This window comes from Mytilus edulis, chromosome 1 (assembly GCF_963676685.1).
Source record: "Mytilus edulis chromosome 1, xbMytEdul2.2, whole genome shotgun sequence".
In the NCBI taxonomy this organism is placed as follows: domain Eukaryota; kingdom Metazoa; phylum Mollusca; class Bivalvia; order Mytilida; family Mytilidae; genus Mytilus; species Mytilus edulis.
Window position 1 is genome coordinate 114,367,330 of NC_092344.1, and position 25,951 is coordinate 114,393,280.

General features: G+C 32.6%; 1 protein-coding gene across 1 annotated transcript in view; it reads right to left on the minus strand.

The window, feature by feature from the left end:
- Window positions 1-7,457: 7,457 nt before the first annotated feature.
- The window catches only part of LOC139500829 (regulating synaptic membrane exocytosis protein 2-like), a 42,235-nt gene continuing 23,741 nt past the window's right edge, over window positions 7,458-25,951 (minus strand). Inside the window, exons 12-21 of the mRNA XM_071289707.1 lie at window positions 25,080-25,173; window positions 23,924-24,266; window positions 21,430-21,522; window positions 20,993-21,094; window positions 16,842-16,916; window positions 16,157-16,262; window positions 14,919-15,013; window positions 13,560-13,673; window positions 10,459-10,601; window positions 7,458-9,931 (exon numbers count right to left, since the gene is read on the minus strand). Of these exons, the coding sequence (XP_071145808.1) occupies window positions 9,764-9,931; window positions 10,459-10,601; window positions 13,560-13,673; window positions 14,919-15,013; window positions 16,157-16,262; window positions 16,842-16,916; window positions 20,993-21,094; window positions 21,430-21,522; window positions 23,924-24,266; window positions 25,080-25,173 (1,333 nt within the window). The 3' untranslated portion in view covers window positions 7,458-9,763. The remainder of the gene's footprint in view (window positions 9,932-10,458; window positions 10,602-13,559; window positions 13,674-14,918; window positions 15,014-16,156; window positions 16,263-16,841; window positions 16,917-20,992; window positions 21,095-21,429; window positions 21,523-23,923; window positions 24,267-25,079; window positions 25,174-25,951) is intronic.

Consider the following 25,951-nt stretch of genomic DNA (forward strand, 5'->3'; position numbering starts at 1 on the left):
TCTTCTGTGTTTTAAATTCTATAGCTTTGGTCAAGCTCCGTGTAAGGTTTGAATTCAAATGACCAAACCACACGAGGTAAATTGCACGGACTAACATTTCGCGGGCTAAACTAATTAGCATATTAAAGTGACCAGTATAAAATGAATCGAACACACCGTCAATTTAAATCAATAATAGGCATACCAAGTTATATAATTACAATAACTGAATTTAATTATTATTGAATTAAATTCTAGTAACTAAATATTGGTTGAGTATAACTTTGTAATCTACTCTTCTAAAGATAAAAAAATCTACTCATCTCGAGATGAAGTATTCATTCAATGATTATGTCTGATAAACGCCGTTAATTGCTGTTTACAACGTCAATAAACAGGAAAGCCGTGTCGATTTTTCAACTTTTAGACAATCTGTTATAAAGACTTTATCGTGGCCACTGGAACAAGAGACAGTGCAATCTTCATCCTGTGAAATTTTTGTGTGAAATTGTTTGACTGTTTCCTCCGTCGACTGAAGTGTTTACTTGCAGATGGTACTACTTAAGTTGTAGAGAAACTCTTATATATCTGTTCATAAGATAAACATGCAACGTTTCATTATCATTATGATTAAATGACGAATATCTTTTTGAATATTAACGTTGCTTTTCCTAATTAAAAACTGTGGATGTGAAAAATACAGGAATCACAAATTTAGAAAGATCCAGGGGTTGGATCATGTAAATAAGCTTTGCAATACACACATTTCTCGTTATGCAATTCCATATTCATATCCACTTACCACAGTGACACGACAGAACCAGTTACGTCATCATGAACACGCAGGATCTATAACAGAGTAAAGTGGCATCAAGTTCCATTATATTTACAACATATTTAAAACAGACATAAAAGGTAAAATAGTCAAAAATATGGGTACATCAGACATCACTGTGTCACAATCTCAAAACAAATAAGTATCTAACAAAAAGCACACAAGGCATCTATCAAATTTAAAAATCACATGCATTGCTTCGCGTGTTTAACGTCATAAAATGTTAACGTCACATAGGAAGAAATATATTTTAATAATTTTGCCGTTCAATGTTATTTTCAAAAAAATATAATTTCACAGTTGTATACAGGGTTAAAAAATCAAAAGTATGTTTGAACTAATTTCAAAAACAGACCAAGATTTAAAATTATCCAGAAGTTCTTTAGAATTTTAAAAGTACAGAGTCACGTCATATGAACCAAAGAAACGCAAAAAGTAGAAAAAGGACGAGACGATCCTTGACATACCCCTGGTTCATCAACTTTCTGCCCAAACACTGGTGACGTTTTACAAAGTCTGAGTACAAGCTACAATCACTTAGATATCGAATTAAGTTGGGAAATGTATATCCCATATGCAGGTGAAGTTGGTATATTGCTACTAAGGTGGGGCAAATTGATAATTTCGAAATTAAAAATCGTCTCGTTTGTCAGAGACAATATGACATGTATTCGATCAACTAACTCGCTACCCTATAATGTACAATCTAATTAAAATATCTCTGATTTCGTTATGCAACGTTGACGTAGTATAACGAAATCAGAGATCTATATTTAAAATAGATTGTATAATGTATTAAATTATGCTTTCAGTAGTTCTCATTTCTCAATACAGAAGATCAAATATGGCGTCTTCATTCATGAAATCCATGCAAGCAGTTGACAAAATAACCGTCTTTTACCGAATTACTGGGATGTTTTTTTTATTTTTTTTATTTTTTTTTCAAGTAGTGTACCCACCTGCTTTCTCCTTATTTTAAATCTGACGTTTTCACTAACAGAGGTTAAAACTACTCCAGCCAGTCAATGAGCAAGAATGATGGATTTGATCTCTGAAAAGGGTATATTGAATCACAAATAATAGCTCACAAATAAAAGTTTGGTCATTGTAGTTTCATTTTCTTACGATGTGAAATGCCTTTTCTTTTTTTTTTAAATCTTTAGCACTTCATTTAAAAGTTATCAAAGGTACCAGGGGCCGGTAACAAGAAATTTTATTAAGAGAGGTCGTAAGTATTGAATTAAGGGGAAGATAAGATAATTCTAAGATCATTGAAAGAGTGTAAATCAAAGCTCCCTCAGGTTGTTCGTAGATCGGTCTTATTTCCCCCTTAAGTTGCATCGTAATAGTTTTCAAGTTACGAGTTCTTAATAATTTTCTGGCGTCTCCGATTTTGGCTCCTCGCAAAGAAATTAGAATCACCTTAAATGAATCATAAAAACGTTTTAATGAACGATAAAATGCGCATAACAATCAACTACCCATTTAACCAAAGGAAAACCATTCTGGCATCAGACCACCATTATTCTTCCCCTTTGCTACAATGCTTTTTTTTTTTTATATAAAAGTCAAATTGAATTAAACAAAATTTCACCGCTTCAAACATGAAATTAATTTAACTGCTTATAGACCATAATTATTTTAATAAAAATATATGCTTGTCTGAGGACAATCCATCTGGGTTTTCTTTTAAGTGCCCTATTATTCACCAGGCCAATGGTAGGATTTGAATCTTGTATAAATGAAGTAGTTTTTAAATTGTTATTTGTATGGAGAGTTGTCTCATTGGCACTCACACCACATCTTCCTATATCTATAGGCTTATTTTTCTGTCCTACTTTTATTTCGGTCAAATCACTACTATAATGATTTACTTTTATAAATTGTTATTTGGATGGAGAGTTATCTCATTGGCACTCATACCACATCTTCCTATATCTTTTCACTTTAAACAATATTTTTTTCTTCACATCATTTTGAAAGCCTTCTTACAACAAAAAATAAAATCTCAAAAATACTGAACTCCGAGGAAAATTCATAACGGAAAGTCCCTAACCAAATGGCAAAATCAAATGATAAAACACTTCAAACGAATCATGGCCGGGACGACAATTTTCATATTCCTGACTTGTTACAGGCATTTTCAAAGTGTAAAAAAATGATGGATTGAACCTGGTTGAATGAGCTGAACCTCTCACTTGTAAGCCAGTCTTATCAAATTCTATTATATTGATGACGATGCGTGAACAATGACAACAATAGTTATCAAAGGTACCAGGATTGTAATTTAGTACGCCAGACGCGCGTTTCGTCTACATAAGACTCATCAGTGACGCTCATATCAAAGTATTTATCACTTTAAGCCAAACAAGTACGAAGTTGAAGAGCATTGAGGATCCAAAATTTCCAAAAGTTGTGCCAAATACGGCTAAGGTAATCTATTCCTGGGATAAGAAAATCCTTAGTTTTTTTCGAAAAATTCAAAGTTTTGTAAACAGGAAATTTATAAAAATGACCAACCACATAATTGATATTCATGTCAACACTGAAGTGCTGACAACTGGGCTGGTGATACCAAAACAGACACAATAGACAAAAATTTCAAAAATAGGTGTATAACAGCAACACGAACCCCACTAAAAACTGGGGATGATTTCAGATGATCCGTAAGGGTAAGCAGACCCTGCTCCATGTGTTGCGCCCATCGTGTCGCTCATTATATTACGAAGCCGGTAAATAGTCCAATTCGTTGGGTCACATTCGTGAAAAGGGAATGGGACTGTAGTTACGACATAATGAACATATCCGATATCATCTGTATAACGGATATTCCATAATGGTCAACCAACTCATGATGGCTTCCGTAAAATTTAAGAAGAGATGATTTAAACTTCATCGAACTCTTGGTTTAAAATTGAAAAAGGTCACAAATTCCTCCTTGCTCTTTACACTTCTCTCAACAAGCCAAAATTGTTACGATTTACAATAAAGAGTAACTACCATCCTCCACACACATGGCAAATAAAACAGATATATAATTTCCTATTCAGATGAATTAATAATTAGAATAAAAAAGTTCTAAGGTTCATGTATTAACGTTTTAAAGCAACGTGTTCTATTATTAACAAGTGAATGTACAGCTAAGAGTAGTCGGGACCACTCTTACAAAAAATATCAAGTGAAGCTATTGCGAATTGTTCTTGGTACACCCCTAAGTTACTAAGTTTGTTTTAAGAACACTTAATAACTGACCAAAATTTAAGAATTATTTTGTGTTACTGGAATTAGTAAGATCGCTTTAAGGTAGACGTAAGAATCGTTCTTAAATCATGCACTTTTTCAAAACATTAAGGGCTGTCAATCATTATAAGATAGGTCTGAGGTTGGGTCTTGTTACATTCTTAAATCTTAAGACGCCCTATAGACGTTCGTAAGACATAAGAATGCTTCTTGTTACCGGCCCCAGGATTATAATTTAATACGCCTGACGCGCGTTTCGTCTACATAGGACTCATCAGTGACGCTCAGATCAAAAAAGTTATGAAGCCAAAAAGCACAAAGGTGAAAAGCATTGAGGACCCAAAGTTCCCAAAAGTTGTGCCACATACGGCTAAGGTAATCTATTCCTGGGATACGAAAATCCTTAGTTTTTCGATAAATTCAAAGGTTTTCGACAGGAAATTTAAAAAAAAAATAACCATATAATTGATATTCATGTCAACACCGGAGTTCTGACTACTGGGCTGGTGATACACTCGGGGACGAAACGTCCACCAGCAGTGGCATCGACCCAGTGGTGTAAATAGTTATTAAAGGTACCAGGATTATAATTTAATACGCCAGACGCGCGTTTCGTCTACATAAGACTGTCGTATCCTAAAGAAGCATAATTTAATGTTGATAAAATCAGGTAATTTTATCCTGAATTTACAAACAAAGATAAACTCATAAATCAGGGATTGTCATGAATCACGATAAAGAAGTGAGTTAATTTATAGACCAGACAGGCAGACAAATATTGTGTCAACTAAAGATCTAATACCAAGATATTCCTTTCATTAAAATTCAGCATTACCGAAGAGGGACAAAAAAACTTAAAGAATGGTTTTGCATATCAATGTCAAAACAACGTTCTGGAAAAAAGTTGAAAGATACCAAATGGACATTCAAACTCATAAGTCAACGAGGTGACAACGCCATGGGTAAAAAGAGAAACAACTGATACAAAACACAACCTAGAAAACTAAAGATCGAGCAGCAATGAACCAGGTTCAAAACGGGTGGTGATCTTCGATGCTCCGGAAGTGTGAGCAGATTCTCTATGTACTTCATTCGAATATTCCAATTGAAATAGCCAAACATACCTTAACAGAGAGCTGAATTTCAAATGCCTATTGGACGTGTTAGGAAAGTCAACACTACTGCTGGCGCTCGTGTTGGATGGAAGATGAATACAATATGATGTGGGGGTCATCTCCAAAAGTATAAATACTATATCGTTTTGTATAACCTGTATGACCACTGAAATACTTTATTTATAATGAGCAACTCGATTATTTTTTAAAGACCCAACAATAATAACTAAATGTGAATTTTAAAATAAATTACGTATGGTACTAGTTTTGAAGAGATAGTTTTAACCATACAAAAAAGTAATGTAACTGTAATTATTTGATTAAATAATGCAAAATATGATAAAACAATAAGCAAATTTTTACCTTTAGTGGAGAAAAAGGGGGAGACATGTTTTTATTTTAGTTTCAAAATCAACAAAGTGTTTTGTCCCACCTTATCTCCGAATGGAAACAATGCATCGTTTTACTATCATTCTATAACGATTTAAAGATAAAAATAAGAATAAAACAATTCATTTTTGGAAACTAGATACAAGTTCCCCCTTTTACACAAGATGAATGCTCGATGATTTATTCTAAAATGCAAATTGGGATTATTTGGTCACTTGCCTATTATCATCAGTATTCAGTTGCAATGGTTGAATAAGAAAATATATCTCGATTATTCCGGTACACAATTCAACTATTTGATTAAGTTCGTTCCTTTCATGTCGCCAGAAAGTTCCAAACGACCCTGTTTATCTTGAAACGTCTCCATGGTCTCATTACGTGTTCAACATACACACGATTCCTTTATTTAGATTTTGTTAGCTCGGCGTTTGTGCATTAATTGATGTCTTTTATATGGTGTAATATTTTGTGGTCAATTGACTTTTGCCCGCTGAACTTGAAAATTAATTAGGTTCTATATAGTCATAAGGGCTAAGTATACGCCAAGTTAAGTCAAAATCGAGTCTAGTGTTAAAATGAATTACAAGTCTAATAGTAACCCTGACGTTTGACCTCGAAAATTTATAGGATTCTAGATATTCATATGGACTAAGTATTAGCAAGTTTGGTCAAAATGTTGGAACGATTGAATATAAAGTGTTAACAAGGGTGCTACGGACGAAAGTTGACAAACGGACGGACAGACGGTATCGTTACAAGATCCCCCCCCCCCCAATTTTGTAAGCGATAAGATAACAACCATTTGAATCGGAAATACAGGCACATGTTATTTTACATGATGGCAATGGAGGTTGGGTGTTTAGGAGGGGGTGAAATTTAATGTATTTATATAGATGAAAGTCCGTTATAGGGTAGAAAATAATCACGGGTAATTTTTTTAGTGTTCCTTTTATGGCTTTCGTAGTTATATGACTACACCCTTTTACTATTTGTTTGCAAAACGTTAGATTAAGATAAATTATTTACAAGATTAATATTAATTATTCTAAAAAGTATCTGTTAAACCATTACGTGTTCTTAAAATATATTTTTTATTTTTGATCTTCTCCTGCGCACTTTAGTAACTATAATTGTTTAAGATTAATCTCAGAGGTATCAAACACGCCTATCCAGGTAACACAAATATTTAGTTTGTACTTTTTGAGATGGTCCACACATCATATTGTATTCATCTTCCACCCAACACGAGCGCCAGCAGTAGTGTCGACTTTCTTAACACGTCTAATCAGACGATCCATGATCTACACTGATTTTCAATCGAGTTGAATCGTTCTTTATTGAGTGTTTCTTTTTCATGGCGTTACCAATGAGTCTTTTTTTTTTAAATCAAACTTTTATTAAATCATTTTTTTAATATTCAGGAAAAACTTTTGAATGCATATTTGATATGGCAAATGATTTTTTGTCAACTTGAAAGGCTTTCTTATTTCAAAATAGGCGTTAACATATATGGTGTGCTTCCGACACAACAATGAACGAACAAGGTTATGATAAAATTGACACGACCTTAGTTTAACTTTCAACAACATAAATGTTTTGACTGCTACAACGTATCTGTGTTCAACACACTAACGACCATATTTCGTGGTATTTGATCAATTTATATCAAAAATAATTAACCAATTGTTTTCAGGTTTTGTTTTTTATATTGAGATTTATGTTTTGAATGGATATGGACATATATTTAGGGCAACATGATCTACACGGTTGACGTATGTAAAACTACGAGATGAGGGCCAGGGAAGTACGTTAGATACATGACCAAAAGTAACCTACAAGAATTTTTTTTAATTAATGTTGTTTTTATGAATAAAGCAGAGGCATAGTCAACACACAAGCAAATTTTAATTCTTTATTAAAACATATCATTACCAAATCATTGACATTAATAATCAACAATGTAATATCACAGCACCAACTCAACAATATCACAATATAAAAAACTCCACCAACTTTTGATTTTACAATACCTGTTTGGTATGGACATTTTTTTTATAAAATATATAAATATTTAACACTACAGTTTGTCATTTTCACCTTAATTTTCCGATTAGTAGGGTATCTTGACTTATCTTGTGCAAATTAATTGAAGGCGAATCATCATTTAGCACTATTCTGTTGTTAATTGTTTTCACGAATCCAGTCTTACCCTGTAATTTTGCAATGGTTTTGTTAATAGCAACCAGTGTACCTGACATGAACGAGGAAAGGTAGATCTGAATCTTTTACCTACAAATTTCTTGTTAACTGAGACTGTAGAATAATAGTTTAAATAAAGAAAGAAAGAAAGAAAGAAAGAGCCAGATAAAAAATGAATTTTATGAATCATATTAACTGAGAACATATTGACACTTTGAAAAGGTGAACAGTTTTTCATACAAAAACCAGTTCACAAAATGTCGTAGAAGTAAGAGTAAAAGGTTAATGCATATTTAATATTTAATCTCTAATTTAGTTTTATATTGAAGGCTTACAGTATGGTGACCCTCTAATGTAAAACAAATGTTGTCTGATTATCAAGTTAAATGTGATGAAAAATAAACTAAAGACATCGGTTTAATCAAAGTTAAAGGTTAGGCATATAATTTGTTATTTGAAGTATATTACCACTAACATTAGAAGCCGAAAGTCAAATTTTGAAACTATTATGTAACGGTAGTGGAAAGTAAAATCACAAAAATACTGAACTTAGAGGAAAATCAATTCGGAAAGTCCATAATAACATGGCAAAATCAAATAACGAAACGCCTCAAAAACGAATGGACAAGAACTGTCATATTCCTGACTTGGTACAGACATTTTTAAATGTAGAAAATGGTGGATTAAACGTGGCTTTATAGCGCTAACCCTCTCACTTTGATGGCAGTCTCGTCAATTTCCGTTTTATTTAGGAAGCATACTAGATTTATTTTGAAACATTTACAAAATTATTTACTTTGTACGATTAAAGTCCTATAACTCTAGAATATAATATTAAAAACAAAAATCATACAATCTTTTTAAAATCGGCTACTTAGTTCGCTTCCACTTTTTAACCAACCAAACAAAAAGCTGATTCGAATGTTTAATCAAAATCCAAATTCTATTTATGCAGCACATATCAAAGTTGTGCTCGGAATTGTCTTAATTCAGATTGGATTATTTGGGTACAAATAAAATGATTGGTTTTGTTATAACAAACATAGTACAATGATACAAACTGAGCAGTAAATAAACATTAAACAATTTGTGTTTTATTTCATTGTCGTACCTATTTATATATATATGATTTTGCAAATATTCAAATGTGATACAATAATTAGCTGAAGCAATGACCAGACTTATTCTCGCTTTATAAATGTAGACTAAAAAACAAAACAAAAGAAGAATATAAGTGTATATCTTAAGCATAATATTTCGTTAAATCATATGGTACAGTTTCAGTCAAAGAACAAACAAAATACTGAAGTTTGTTGAATATTCGCCAATTCGTATTATGACCAATTATGGAGTACAATTAGAAATAAATGACAGTGTATTGGAGTTATTAATAACCAGAAACCCTGCAATGGTTCATATTGTCTTTCTTTTGCATTTGTGTAAGAAATGTCTTTGACAAACATTAATAATCAATATACGCGATTCAAGGTGTATTTCGATTGTTTTGTCATTAGGTTGCTCTATCATCGACAGTCTCATTATCTCCATATATATATTCCCATTCACAAATGTAATAAATATACAAAAAACTTTTTTCCTATAAAGATTACGCAAAACAAGGGCAATCAGTAATGTTGAAAGATCTTTGTACATATGCACCGTTATTGTCACACAGAGGCCAGCTCTGATTTAACCTCAACCAAACAGAAAACACGTGTCCTTCATAACACACTCTTTGTAACACTCGTATCTGTAAACATTTGGTAATTGCCTCCTTCTAAGTTCATTACAGTGTTAGTTGACAAGTATTTAATATTCACTCCACCATTTAAATATTAGTGTCTTCTCCGTATTAATTAATTGATAAAAGAATACTGAACATCGTACTTAGAGGCGCTTTTTTATTCAACGTTATCCTAATCCATTTCATCAGCCTTTGTCATTCAAAATTTTGATTGTTTTTACAACCGTCATTTACATCGTTTAATGCATCCTTTGCTACCTTTCACCAGAATGAGAGTGATTCATTAGATCCATAATCCGCTGCACCAGTTTGGAAGAGTTTGTACCACGACACAGTATGTTCACTCAGGTTCAGTCCATCAAGCTTGATAATAGCCTCCCCAAGACTCAACTTTTTGTCAAAAGTTTTTTGTCTGGCCCATACGATTATCTGTAATAATTAGGTTTTGTTTTAATACTTGATGCATGAACAAAGATATTTTCACGATAATATGTCGAGGTTTACCATACTGATCATATTTATGCCATAACATATTTCAATTATTACAGGCAACATGAAATTTATAAGATTACTTCAATAGCTAATGTCATTTCAAGTACATAATATACATTATGAACACTGTATATAAAATAGACAATATTATTTTTATCGTTATTCTCTTACATTTTGATTTTATCTTTTTTTTTTAAATCAAGCATATCCACTAAGATTTTTCTCTCAGTCAAATAGAATGAAAGCACAATGACGCCAAAGCCCACGTCATTGACATTTCATTGCCAATGAAATAGCAATCAATAGATTATTATTTTAAAAATGAAAAATTGCTTTTTTTAACAATTTTTTATCGTCTTGCTTCTTAACTTTTGGTCAGTAAAACTGGTACCGTTTAATGTTATAACATCATACGCATTTTAACAATTATCATTGTCGTTTCCTATAATTTAGATGAAACGTACCTTTATACTCCTTCCATGAATGTTGCAAGCAGAATACTTTATTTTCTTTCTAAACATTGGCTCAAATGACGCTTTGATAACTTGTGTTTTCTTTTTCTGAATTGTCTTCAGCCCTTCAACCAAGTACGTTTTTACATATGTGTCTGAAATGAATAATTTCATATATAAACATGAACATTTTAGGAAGTCTTTAAGATTACAATTTAAGAATAACATATCTTTGTTTTTATTGTAGTACCATAAAATGATTTCTTTAATGGAAAAAAATTATGAAATTTGTTAATCTATATTTTTATATAAACTTCAATGCTTTTTCAATGAATGAACACCCAAGTTAGATATGATTTAATAATGATGAGTCGATCCCTTAAACATTTACCTTTTCATAAAAGAGGGTACAGCTTTTATGATTATCAATTTCCAAATACTTAAAAATAGATATATTATAACAAATAAGGTGATTTCACTGTGAATATATATATATATATATACAACTCGTCTAAACATCAACCCAACAATGTTAGATCTGTAAATTTGCTTTCGCAAATTTTTGGTTCTTCCCTCGCCGGGATTCGAACCCATGCTACTGTGATATCGTGACACCAAATCGCCTGCACTGCAGCCGTCCCGCTAGACCACACGACCACCTGGGCTCTCAAAAAAAGAGCTTTCGCTGGCCATGTGTTACCTTTCCACGTCAGTTTTAATCTAGCGGCGTACTACAGTACATGATATATAAGGCATGAAGATGTTATTGTTACAGATCAGCTAAATTATCTATAGCAAAGGATCCTACAAATTAATGTAAGATACCGTCACAGAAAATAATTATATTCATAAGTACGTCTGAGTCAGTGACAACCCTACAACAGATGTATCCATCGGATCGCCATCAATGATGGTGATACATGGCTGTGTACATAATGTATATACAACTCGTCTAAACATCAACCCAACAATGTTAGATCTGTAAATTTGCTTTCGCAAATTTTTGGTTCTTCCCTCGCCGGGATTCGAACCCATGCTACTGTGATATCGTGACACCAAATCGCCTGCACTGCAGCCGTCCCGCTAGACCACACGACCACCTGGGCTCTCAAAAAAAGAGCTTTCGCTGGCCATGTGTTACCTTTCCACGTCAGTTTTAATCTAGCGGCGTACTACAGTACATGATATATAAGGCATGAAGATGTTATTGTTACAGATCAGCTAAATTATCTATAGCAAAGGATCCTACAAATTAATGTAAGATACAGTCACAGAAAATAATTATATTCATAAGTACGTCTGAGTCAGTGACAACCCTACAACAGATGTATCCATCGGATCGCCATCAATGATGGTGATACATGGCTGTGTACATAATGTATATACAACTCGTCTAAACATCAACCCAACAATGTTAGATCTGTAAATTTGCTTTCGCAAATTTTTGGTTCTTCCCTCGCCGGGATTCGAATATAATTATTTTCTGTGACTGTATCTTACATTAATTTGTAGGATCCTTTGCTATGGATAATTTAGCTGATCTGTAACAATAACATCTTCATGCCTTATATATCATGTACTGTAGTACGCCGCTAGATTAAAACTGACGTGGAAAGGTAACACATGGCCAGCGAAAGCTCTTTTTTTGAGAGCCCAGGTGGTCGTGTGGTCTAGCGGGACGGCTGCAGTGCAGGCGATTTGGTGTCACGATATCACAGTAGCATGGGTTCGAATCCCGACGAGGGAAGAACCAAAAATTTGCGAAAGCAAATTTACAGATCTAACATTGTTGGGTTGATGTTTAGACGAGTTGTATATACATTATGTACACAGCCATGTATCACCATCATTGATGGCGATCCGATGGATACATCTGTTGTAGGGTTGTCACTGACTCAGACGTACTTATATATATATATATATATATATATATATATAATTAGATTAAATGTCACTCTCCAAACAAAAGATTGCTCATTTCAAATTGTTTTGATTATCTTATATATCCGGGGTTGTGATATGTAAACCTCTTCATCGCAATTAGGTCTAATGAAAGATGAAAGCTTAAACATAGAAACAACAAAGTATAAAACGGACGGATTAATAGACGGGTTAAAAATTGTATACCCTCAACAACTTCATGAAATGGTGTGTAACTAGTGTGGTTGGTAAAATTATAAGAAAAATATGTGTCATTGGTTTAGATTTCTTAGGAAGAGAATCACAAGAGCTTATCATTGTCGAACGATTTCATCTTTTGTGAATATGTTACCGTTTTTATAGTACATTTTTATTTCAATAGTTATTAAAGGTACCATGCTTACATTTTAATACGCCAGACGCGCTGTTCGACTACATAAGACTCATCAGTGAACCTCAGATCAAAGCCAAACAAGTACAAAGTTGAAGAGCATTGAGGACCAAACGTGCCAAAAGTTGGAACCAAAAATCTAATTTATAAGTTGTGAACCTTCTATCAAACTTTCCTCCGAACGGAAATACACGTAAATTTAAAATTGGTAAGAGTAGAATGCATGTAGTTTACCTTCAGACATTTTAGTCAGTAATTGACATCAATGTATGTGTTTTTAAAAAAATGAGTAAATAGAGGCAACATTAGAATACCGCGGTTCTATAGTCAAAAGCGGTAGGATGGATTTAAAGTTTTAATCCCATTTCTTTTGGTCTTGTCTCTTGTTAGAAAATGTTTTCTCGTGGTAACAATCTGCTCTATCAGCCCTTCAGCTAGGTGTTATTATTGTTATGCGTTTACTTTTCTACATTGGTTAGAGGTATAGGGGAGGGTTGAGATCTCACAAACATGTTTAACCCCGCCGCCTTTTTGCGCCTGTCCCAAGTCAGGAGCCTCTGGCCTTTGTTAGTCTTGTATTATTTTAATTTTAGTTTCTTGTGTACAATTTGGAAATTAGTATGGCGTTCATTATCACTGGACTAGTATATATTTGTTTAGGGGCCAGCTGAAGGATGCCTCCGGGTGCGGGAATTTCTCGCTACATTGAAGACCTGTTGGTGACCCTCTGCTGTTGTTTTTTATTTGGTCGGGTTGTTGTCTCTTTGACACATTCCCCATTTCCATTCTCAATTTTACTTACCTGGCGGTGGTGATTCGTTCCCATTTTGGAGCCCTGAAACATGTATAACATCTATTTCCAATTGACCTTTAGAAACCATAAATCCTAAGCGTATATTACCACAAACTGATTGTTCTGAAAGAAAAAAACACATTAAATGTATGGCCATTATGCTTTACGATTATACTATTGTGTTTTATTGTCATCGAAACCTGATTTTTAGCCTCGCATTTTATGTGGTTTGTGTTACTCAATCTTTAGTTGAGTATTTTGTGGACTGCTTTTTTTCGTCAATATTCTCTATAGTCAAAAAGTATACATCACTATTGTAAGTGAAATGTATTGAAAACAATTAAACTTGATGCAACCATATTGAAAATAAACATGTTGTTTAGTATAAATCACAAGCAAAAGGCTAATAACTACCTATTATTTTTAATTTACACGTGCATTTAGGAGTGCCCGAATACGAATAAATAATACTGGTTCATTCTTGACAAACCATTGAGTTTTTTGTTTCCAAAATCAATATCACGAAAGACGTTTGTTAATATCTGCATTTATTTTTTTCTCTATTTTATATATCTTGATTGACTGTCATTTCAATATCCAAAAATAACTCGTATACATATAAATAAAAGAATATATTGGAAGACATAAATAAGACTGCAATAACAATTAAAAAACACAAATAAAAACCAACTCTATCTTAGAACATATTTAATAGTCGTACATGAAACGATATTGCGGAAATTCTTTTTATTGAATCCTCCTATAGAATATGTATAATATAAAATTATGTGCTAAGAATATAGACATTAAAACCCCAAGGCGACTACCGAAAGGCATATGTTCGGTTTTTTATTAACTCAGAATAATTGACATTCTTTATGAATTCATATTTCGAAAATCCCATTTAGATATCATGTATCAAATTGAATTGATTGTAAGGGAACCTACCTTTGAAAAGTACATTAAATATTAATGTTTAGAATATATTTTATCCACAAAATCTCTTTTTAATCATGCTAATTGCATTTTAGATTAAATGACGAGAACAATGATTGTTAGTAATGAAGTTCCAATGCATATCAGATTTAGATAGAACGCGATATAAAAGCTTCGGAAATTCTTTACCTTTTAGTATTCAAGAAGATTTTTTGAAAAGTAAAAAACACACGTGTTCAGTAATCTACAGAACATTTTTCTTTGATAAATTGAACTATATTTATTAATCTTTGCAAATAAAAAAGTCTAAATGGTTAATCATTTCAAGATATCCCAACTACAAATATTGGTACCCCAAAACGGGGTAATGTCATATTTGTAGATAATGTCATATATTCCTTCAAGTGTTTTCGTCTTAAGATATACACTTACCACTAGATGGCTTTGGAGGAATTTGTGATGATCCCAAACTGGATGTTATATCATCTCCCTCTGGTGGTGGTCGATCAACAGATAACAACCTATCACTAAATTTATAAATATATAAAAGTATGTAAGTATAATCATACTCGTTTAAAATTAACAAAGCATCAAAACTTCAAATTATGTAATCCCAAGTTTAAATTCATTATATTCCACTCAAATAAATGATCACCACTGTAACAGTGTCAATATTGAAACACATAGCCACATGTTGAGCATTTCGGTAGTTAATATCTACTTATTGATGATCGGGGCCGAATTATTTGAAAATCCGGCCTAACCAAACGCAAAAGATCTGACGAAGCAGAAGAAACCTAACGTTCACAAAGCTGTTATTTTTATAAATGTTTTGCTTTAAGTGCTGGACTATACGGCGTAATATTGTCTGATTATATACGTCTTTTTTTTGTTTGTCCCTATACCTATTTTGTTGCTTGTGATTGTTGACAACTTTTATTTTCCTTTAAATTTCGCTTCCCCTTTAATATAGTTTAGATATCTCGACGCACCCGGCCGCGCTCCGGTTTAGAGTTCGTGCAATTTCTAAAGTGTTTGTTCGAAGCCTTCATATTTCTTCTCAATAGATTTATGGGATTTGAACATCGGTAAACTTCTGCGATCCTATTTATGTATAAGGATAGTAAAACTCATTTTGAATTTTTAAATGACCGCATATTCTTATTTTAAAAACGAATCAGAACTGCCTTTTTACAAACGTATAAGCGGCCATCGTAGAGACTATAAATAGTAGCCAGACCTCCCTCTCAGTCGACATTTGCGACCCTGTGGCTACACTTAGGCAGATATTAATCGACTGTTTATTAGATAGACCATACCACTGCTTTAACCCGGATCGAGAGAATCATTCGGTAAAGATTTTGGAGAAGAAAACTAAAAACTTTGGCACCAAATATTATCAATGAAAATGTTATATTCAAATCACACAGTGCTAACCATCGCAGGTGTATGTGTAAGATACACAGTTCCGTTGTAAATATTAAAGTTACTCGAAATTTGAAATTTCAGACTTATTCAGGGGTCGTTTTGTTTTTAATTTGTTTTACAGTGAAGGTTGTTCAGTAAAATCATACTGATGGAGGATATCTGTTATCAGAAATATTTTTTGATGCTAGTATGAATTGTTTCGTTTTTATATAATGCTTTATTATAAACATTCAAACCCGCACCTTTTACTTAGATGTTTGTCATCCTCTCCGTCACTATCATTGTCATAGAAACTGCTTAAACTGGTGGCACATGATGCAATGGTGTTTTGTATGGAATGTCGTGGTGCTATAAAATATAAGATTGTAACATTTTGCTGGTTAAAACACAAAATACAGGATCAAAATGTATCCATCGTTGTGAAATGAATAAATTACTCCAAATAAAGTTAGAATTCAAAACAAAACAGATTTTGCTCAAAACGTTTGCACTGTCAAACTAGGCGGAAAATGCCAGTATAATTTGGTTGATGTCTAACCATTTTCAAATAATTAGTCGTTGCGATGCCATTTACCCTAATGTAAAAAACACAAATACCGAACTCTTAAGAAAATTCTAAACAGGATTTCACTGAACAAATGAAAAATCAAAAGCTCAAACACACCAAACGTAAACAAACTGCCGTATTCATGATTTAGGCATTTACTTATCGAAAGTCGTCATTTTCATGACAAACAAATAAAGAAAATGTACATGAAGAATTTCATCAATCTTTTCTGGTCTATAATCAAATTGCATCATGCATATCGCTCAAACTACGACAGAGTCTAGCTTATCATTTGCTGCTTATTTCAGAGTTTTGTTATCATACCTTATAATATCTTAAAGTGAAAATGGAGTATAGTTTGGTCACCAAATCATACTTACAAGGCGTATTGGTGATTTGAAATATTACGTCACCAGCACTCTTACTTCTATTTGCTAGTGCTTCTTTTTCTGTTTCTGAAAAACGTTAGTTATCATAACAATATCAAATTACTAACTCACATTTTGTATCAAGCATTTCTAAGACTACATTCTGTAGTAGTATCATCATAATGACTCCTGTATTAGATTTCTTAAATTAACATCTCAAATGTAATCATACAGCAAATGGATATTTTTATCCGTATCACTGCATAATAATATTGTAAAACATCAGGAGGATTTTGTATTTGTTTTGTTTTCAAGATTAAAACAATAAGTTGTTTGTATATGGTAAAACATTGTAAGGGTTCTGGCGGAACCCAGTGTCTCGCCTACTTTCGCTGTTAGATGCAGGCTCAACAAAAATGAGGGGAAAAAGATATTCCTCTCAATACTATCTTTTGATTGTAAGAAACTTCTGTCCAAATTTTGTAAAACTCAAGGATAGTTTATGAATCTAATAAATGTGTTTAAAATTTTAACTGCAGACTGTATGTAATGTTAACTGGAAGAAGAACTAAGTCCATTTATAAGTAAAAAACTGAGAAAATACAGGTACAAAATTTTAACACAATTTTCTTCTAGATACTAGCGTGTGATCATAACAGGCTTCTGTCCAAGTTTGGTACAAATCCAGGATAGTTTAAGAAAGTTATCAATTTTAAAACTTTAACAACAGAGTGAATGTAATGTTTTCAGGCCGAAAAACTAAGTCCATTTATAAATTAAATACGGAAAAACAGGATTTATTTTTTTATTTACAAGATTTACTTCTGAATACTATCTTATGAGCATAATAAAACTTCTGTCCAAATTTTGTAGAAATCCAGGATAGTTTGAGATAGTGATTAAAATTTCAAAAAAATTAACCACGAATGTAGGATCGCTATGTCTCGCTTTTTAGGCCCCATTTATGTGTATCGTGTGTTCTAGTCTGTGCGTCCGTCCGTCCGTTCGGTCGTCTGTTCGTTCTTTTGTCCGTTCGTCCGTCCGTTCGTCCATTCGTCCCGTTTCGGTTAAAGTTTTGGTTAAAGTTTTTGGTCAAGGTAGTTTTTGATGAAGTTGAAGTCCAATCAACTTGAAACATAGTAAACATGTTCCCTATGATATGATCTTTCTAATTTAATGCCAAATTAGAGATTTTATCCAATTTTCACGGTCCACTGAACATAGAGAATGATTGTGCGGATGGGGTCATCCGTGTACTTTGGACACATTCTTGTTTCGACAAAATTCGAAGGCTCGACAACAAGTAAAATCACAAAAAAACTTAACTCCGAGGAAAATTCAAAACACAAAGTCCCTAATCAAAAGGCAAAATCAAAAGATCAAACACGTCAAACGAATGGATAACAACTGTCATATTCCTGACCTGGTACAGGCATTTTATTATGTAGAAAATTATGGATTGCACCTGAATTTAAAGTTAGCAATAAAGCAGCAATAGTTTATCACTGTTCAATAGTAATAAACCAGAATACGCTTAACATGTCACATTTATCAATATCTGTTAAAAATAATGATGCCGGTTAATAACAAGCAACGAAGACACTAATGAAATTACAAAGGCATGACATTCGTCTGGTCTTTGTTATTGTCATGATGTTGTCTGTTTCTCTTAACCTTGTGAATTTGACTTTGATTTGATTTTTGATGTTTTAACGCAACTTTTAAGCTCCGCTTTTTGGCTTAAAAAATTACCGTGGCGGTCACTTTTTATTGGTGAAGGAAGCCGTATTTCCCGGTGAAAACCACCGACCTTTCATAGGAATACTGATTATCCTAGTCAATTAAATATGAATTTGTATTATCCCTCTAGTATCTACCGTTTTAAACTGGGGTTCTAGTAATTGTAATAATATAAATGTATCATAAACATTTCTTTAAATTCAAAATCATTTAAAGTCAAAAAAATAAATAAAACATGAATTTATATTTATTAGTTTTCACATACAATACAGATTAAGCGTTTATTGATCCGGCTTAGCAGTTCTTATAAAATAAGCTTGAATGTTGCAATAGGAGAAAGAAAACGCAAATGATTTAGTTTGCGTTTGAACATTCAGATTGTCATTTTCAGTCTTTTGAAGTTAATTTATCATTAATAATACTCTGTCGTAGGCTATTCAGAAGATTAAAGATAAATCTGCAATAACTGATTTAGACTTATCAACTGCACGGCCAATATTCTACAAGACATAAGTAGACAACATATACGAACGAAATGCTTAAAACGAAGTTCAATAGGGTATTCACTTCATCCTCTCAATTTTCTTTTAGCTCCTTGTTCTGATAGCCACGAACTAGATAAGCAAGACCTTTGGGGAAATACGTCATATTGATCAATCTTACATTTGGGTCTATATAATCAACGCAGCTGTTCATTATCCGTTAATAAAGTATATCGCAAACACAATGTTGATGGCCAACTATGTGACTAATTATCTAGCCTGCTTCATAAAGCATGTATTAATATCTTTGACTTAATGAGATTTTAAGATGTATCAGAAATCATCATTGTCAATGTTGAAACATACAGTAATGTTCGTGACTTAGATCAAACCAAAGTATCCATAAATAGATATGGATTCAGTGACAAAGTGATGGCATTTAAACCTCAGAATAATGGTATTTATGGTATAATTAAATCTACAACGTATGTTAGTATATATATTTATTTAAAACTATTTATTTTCATACTATCTGTTATATACGGTATACTGCGACTTGTCATAATTTGCAATAAAGCCACTAAATAAAATGTAAAATCCGAGAGAAAAAAACCTGATTTGAGTAAATTGATAATCTAACTAAAAAAACACACATGAAATAAATAATGGTCTCTCTTAAGGAAATATTGTGTACTATATAATATCATTGAAAGAAGATCTGAGACAAACGTCAATACATCAGTAATCCAAGGACACAGAAACCTATGACGAATTCTCGAGGTCAACTTACGGTCTTCAAGAATCGTTACGATTCTAAAATGAATCGGATTGAGCTCTAAAATCTTTACAATTTTATATTGTAAGTTTTCAATGTTGTTCTATTGTTTTGGTATTGTTTATAAAGTACTTTACATGTAGTTTAATTATAGAAAATAGATTTTGTTAAGACAAAAGCTAAGTTGACGAGGGCGTTATCAAAAAATAGTATGCCTGGAATGGTATCATATGGCTTATAAAAAAACAACAACATTACAAAATGATAAGTGGTAATGCCTGGTTTATAACGTTACTTGTAATTTGGTACAAAAATTGAATGTGCAAAATAGGAAATTAAATGAGAGATAAACATTTTTGCGCCTGTCCCAAGTCAGGAGCCTCTGGCCTTTGTTAGTCTTGTATTATTTTAATTTTAGTTTCTTGTGTACAATTTGAAAATTATTATGGCGTTCATTATCACTGGACTAGTATATATTTGTTTAGGGGCCAGCTGAAGGACGCCTCCGGGTGCGGGAATTTCTCGCTACATTGAAGACCTGTTGGTGACCCTCTGCTGTTGTTTTTTTTATTTGGTCGGGTTGTTGTCTCTTTGACACATTCCCCATTTCCATTCTCAATTTTAAGATTAAATAGTCAGCTTGAATATAAACATATAAACATATAAACATATAAACATATATCATAAGAAAAGTGGAAGATACCAAAGATATCTATTACTCATTTCGAGGACAAACACCACAGAAAACTAGAACACTAATCACACCAAAACTGGGGGTGATAGCATGTGCTCTAGGAGGGTAGGCAGATGGGGCATATGTCATGTTGTTCATGTAGGTACAAACCCGGTGATAAAACTTTTTCGTTGATGACACATTCGAGAAAAAGCGGACGGAATTATGGTTTCGACAATTTAAACATATACTTAATCATTATTCTATGAAATATTTTGAATTATTTGATGATTTTATCTAAATAGTAGAACCTACAGCTTAAGGATTATGCTAGCTTTTCTTCAGTCATCATAAAAAGCTCCTGTATGAAGGATGTCTCCTGAATAAAGGAACAATTGGCAAGACGTAGAAGTCTCATTCTCGGATAAATTTAAAGCAACTAAATCTCTTTTTGGATTCTCAAAATAGAAAGAATTAGACTAATACTGCTTACCTCGGCTATTTCTTCGCTCTGGATGAGAGAATGAAGATATTTTTGCCATTGCACTTGAAACTCGTCTTCTCATTTTACTGGAGATACTACCTCTATGAGTAACTGCAATAGTTCAAATATCGGATAGATTAAAAAAATACGACTATCAATATAATTAGTGGTATTTAAAGATGTATATATGACAAGGCTAATGTATATAGAACTATGTTATGCAGGAAAATTTGTCAAAGAAGAAAATCATTGGCACAATATCATTATCTTTGCAGAAATCAGAAATGTAACAAGGTTGCATATTTCTTTAATGTTTTTCCCGATATTTGCATTTATTTCAAATAGTTATTTGGAGTGTTTATTTACCCCGCTCATATAATTTCCCTAACAATTAGCAAAACGATATAGTATGAGGAATGTTATGCAAATCTTGAAATGAGACTTACGTTGTTCGTAAAAGCCTACATCTTTATTAGTATCCGGGGATATCGTAGGTGACGATGGAACAGATTGATACACTCTGTGTAACTTTTCAAGTCCTGAAATGATCATACCAATTATATAGGGTTAACATTACAAATAGTATGAAATGAAGACATTATTAAAACACGTCTTTTTATGTTATTTGTGTAACATTGACATATTATCATTTGTTTTATTGGGAAATGTCTTGCTGAAAAGATTAATTCATGCTCCGAAATCGACAAGTTTACTCAACACCTCACACTAAACATTGTTAAAGTCAAACACATAATCAGTGATTCACGCATAATTATATTTTACGTTGGACAAATAACTTATTCTAGTATTTATTTTAAGCAGATTTTCATAAAATCTCCTTCAAGATTAAGCAAAAAATAAATCGTTTAATTCCCTTCATCTTTTATTATCACTACACATTGTAATCCTGTTTCCGTGACCAGATAACAACGTTACCTACTGAAAAAGGAGGCCTATTTCTTAAAAGTTTACACAAATGGGTGAAATTAGAATATTTAACCCTTTAATCCCATAAGGTACAACGACTGAGCCCTCAATAAATCAGTTTGTCTTGTTTCTGATTGGGAAATTAGTTGATCAACAAATGAATAAACAAAAAACTTAAATTGATTATCTACAATTAATTATATTTTGACATTTCAAAGTTATCTGTATGGATTAATATTAACAACAGCCTTTAAAGTTTCTGGTCACCAGAGGCTATAAATAATCATTGCGAATTCTTGTTTCCTCAATACTCTTTCTATTTACAAAGTATAACTGTTCGTATGTTTCTCAAATTGTATTTATTTAATTTTAATGGGAACACATGCTACATTTAAAATAAATTTGCCTTCATTATTGATATCAAAGCTGGGATTGAACACCAGATCATAGTAATAAAAAAGCTCATTAAAAGGTTTGTTGGATGACGATTTATCAAACGTTATTGTAATAAGTTGTTTTAAACGCAATCTATAAAGTAAAATAACAAAAACATCGAGCTTCGACGCAATTAAACTAGAGGCTCTTAAGAGTCTGTGTCGCTCACCTTGGGTATATGTGCATATTAAACAAATTACACAGATGGATTCATGACAAAATTGTATTTTGGTGATTGTGATGTGTTTGTACAGTAGATTTTATTTTACAGAACTTTCTTGCTACTTACAATTGTCTCTATCTATAATAAACTTTGCCCTTTCGTTATAGAGGAAAATATTTTGAAAAATTTTACAATAATTTACAAAATTAATGAAGATTGTTAAAAATTTACTATAAAGGTCAATTACTCCTTAAGGGATCAACTGACCATTTTGGTCATGTTGACTTATTTGTAGATCTTACTTTGCTAAACATTATTGCTGCTTACAGTTTATCTCTATCCAACCAAAAATGGCAAAATTTCTTTAAAAATTACCAATTGGGGGGCAGCAACCCAACAACCAGTTTTCCAATTCATCTGAAAATTTCAGGGCAGATAGATAATGACTTGATAAACAATTTAACACCTTGTCAGATTTGCTCTAAATGCTTTGGTTTCAGATTTATAAGCCAAAATCTACATTTTACCCCTATGTTCTATTTTAGCCATGGCGGCCATCTTGGTTGGTTGGCCGGGTCACCGCACACATTTTTAAACTAGATCCCCTAATAATGATTGTGGCTAAGTTTGATCAAATTTGGCCAAGTAATTTCAGAAAGGAGATTTTTATAGAAGATTACAAAAATTTACGAAAATTGGTAAACAATGACTATAAAGGGTAATAACTCCTGAAAGGGTCAACTGACCATTTTGTCATGTTGACTTATTTGTAGATTACTTTGCTGAACATTATTGCTGATTACAGTCTATCTCTGTCTATAATAATTTTCAAGATAACAACCAATAACGTCTAAATTTCCTTAAAATTACCAATTCAGGGGCAGCTACCCAACAACTGGTTGTCCGATTCATTGGAAAATTTCAGGGCAGATAGATCTTGACTTGACAATTTTACCCTGTCAGATTTGCTCTAAATGCTTTGGTTTCAGATTTATAAGCCAAAATCTACATTTTACTCTTAGGTTCTATTTTTTAGCCATGGCGGCCATCTTGGTTGGTTGGCCGGGTCACCGGACATATTTTTTGAACTAGATACCCAAATGATGATTGTGGCTAGGTTTGGTTAAATTTGGCCCAGTAGTTTCAGAGGAGAAGATTTTTGTAAAAGTTAACGACGACGGACGTCGACGACGATGGACGACGACGGACGACGGATGCCAAGTGATGAAAAAAAGGGTAAGTGCCTATCTAAAAAGGGTAAGTCCCTAATCAAATGGCAAAACCAAAAACTCAAATACATCAAACGAATGGATATCTGATATATACATGACTTGATTAGATCTCGGAATCCACTTTATGCCATTATAACACTATTGATGTAGTGAAGTACATTTTAAGTTTAGATATTTTCTCACCAGGACTAGATTTTCTTTTCGGTGTTTTCTTTGAATCTGATTTACCATCTGTATGGTGTAACATATCCCTGCTTTGCGATGGTGATCCAAAATTACAAGGACTTGATGTCATACTTGAAGTATCTACTGGGCTTACAAAACTGCCAGCATTAATATCTGACCCCGACTCCCTCCGTCGTCGGACAGGTAATGGTGAACTATTTTCGTCGTGATCCTGCAGATCATACGTCACCACTTCATTATCAAGCTTAGAATCTGCCAAATCAAGGAGAACTTCACCCAGAAATTCATATTCATGCCCGAGATAGTTCCAAATCGTTACTTCTAAGGATTTTTCTTCCAGCTGTTAGAAAATAAAACAATTATTTATGGTTGATATAGTTTGTATGGATCGACAATGTCCTCCACTGTTTACTCGGAAGTATAATGAGGATCATCATAAGCTCAGACAACATTTTCGAAAATTACAAATAATGTATGGTAAGTTTCTCTATGAACAAGGTTCAAACACTTTGATAAAACTATCATACATAGAAGCTTGCATAACAGTATAACTATAAATGAAGCTTGACATAATTTCGTAAATAACAGGGAAATAATAACACTTCTAGATCTATTGAAAATAAACAAAAGTTTCATATATATATAAAAATAAAAAACCTAAAAAGGGTAATAGAAGACACCAAACACTACTAAAATTGCATAAAAAGCAAACCCATCTACAACCAACCAAATTCTTTCAAAACGTATATTGTACAAACAGGGACAACCAACAACAGTAAACGCACTGTCAATAAACATTGCTAGTAAAAAAGCTTCATCAATTTTGCAATCTTTTATTCTTCTTTCAATGTGTAGTTTCTAAGACAACCTTTTGCACTGGCATAATTTCAATCATACATTGTTACACTGGAGTGTTAGTTATAAATCATGCAATTCTAGTAAATCTCACGATCCAAATCCCTCAAGTATTTTGGAAAATCTTATACTTTTTCGATTATTTCTGAGGCCTCTATAGTAATTGATAATCTAAAACGATTTATGTTTTTGTCTTTCTTACGTGTTGGTCTCGAACATGATGTTAATTATTTTAGGAACATATGTTATGTGTATTGGAAATATTGTCTTACGTTTAAATTTCACAATTTACTCTTACCTCTGACTTCGACAGGTCAAGGAGATTGAAAGTTTCTTCCCAAATAGGTGAATTAACATTAAACTGTGGTATCGTTTCATATGGTGGAAACAAGCTGTAAAACAAAACAAACTTAAATACAAAAAAAAATCATAGAAAAAGAATTCTAAAATCATCATGATTACATATTATAATTTTATAAATTTAACCTGAAATGTTTCAGTCAGCAAATATCACAATTACTACGTTTTCAATCCTTTCAAATTATCGTCTAGTATATTAGCTTACTATACACCCTACGTGTTTACCTCACAGTTATTGTTGTTAATATTACCAATAATTTTAATGATGTTATACTGTAATTAAAGACTAAGAGAACAAGTATAAGGTATAAGAATTTCTTTCATTCATAATGCCTTCATTAATATAAATGATAAAATCCAAAAAACAAAAACACATATATTAAGATAAAACTATATATAACAAACTCGAAACTGTAACCGTAATCTACCAATGAAATTTATATCCTGAATTGTCGCTTTTATTATCTTAATCAGCTTAAAATAAGTTGAACAAGAATGTGTCCATAGTACACGGATGTCCCACTCGCACTATCATTTCTATGTGTAGTGTACCATGAAATTGGGATCAAAACTCAAAAAATTTGGCAGTAGAAAGACTATATCAAAGGGAACATGCGTAGTAAGTTTCAAGTTGATTGGACTTCAACTTCATCCAAAACAACCTTGACCAAAAACTTTAACCTGAAACTTGCACTTTCATTTTCTATGTTCAGTGGACCATGAAATTGGGGTAAATACTCTAATTTGGCATTAAAATTAGAAAGATTATATCATAGGGAACATGTGTACTAAGTTTCAAGTTGATTGGAC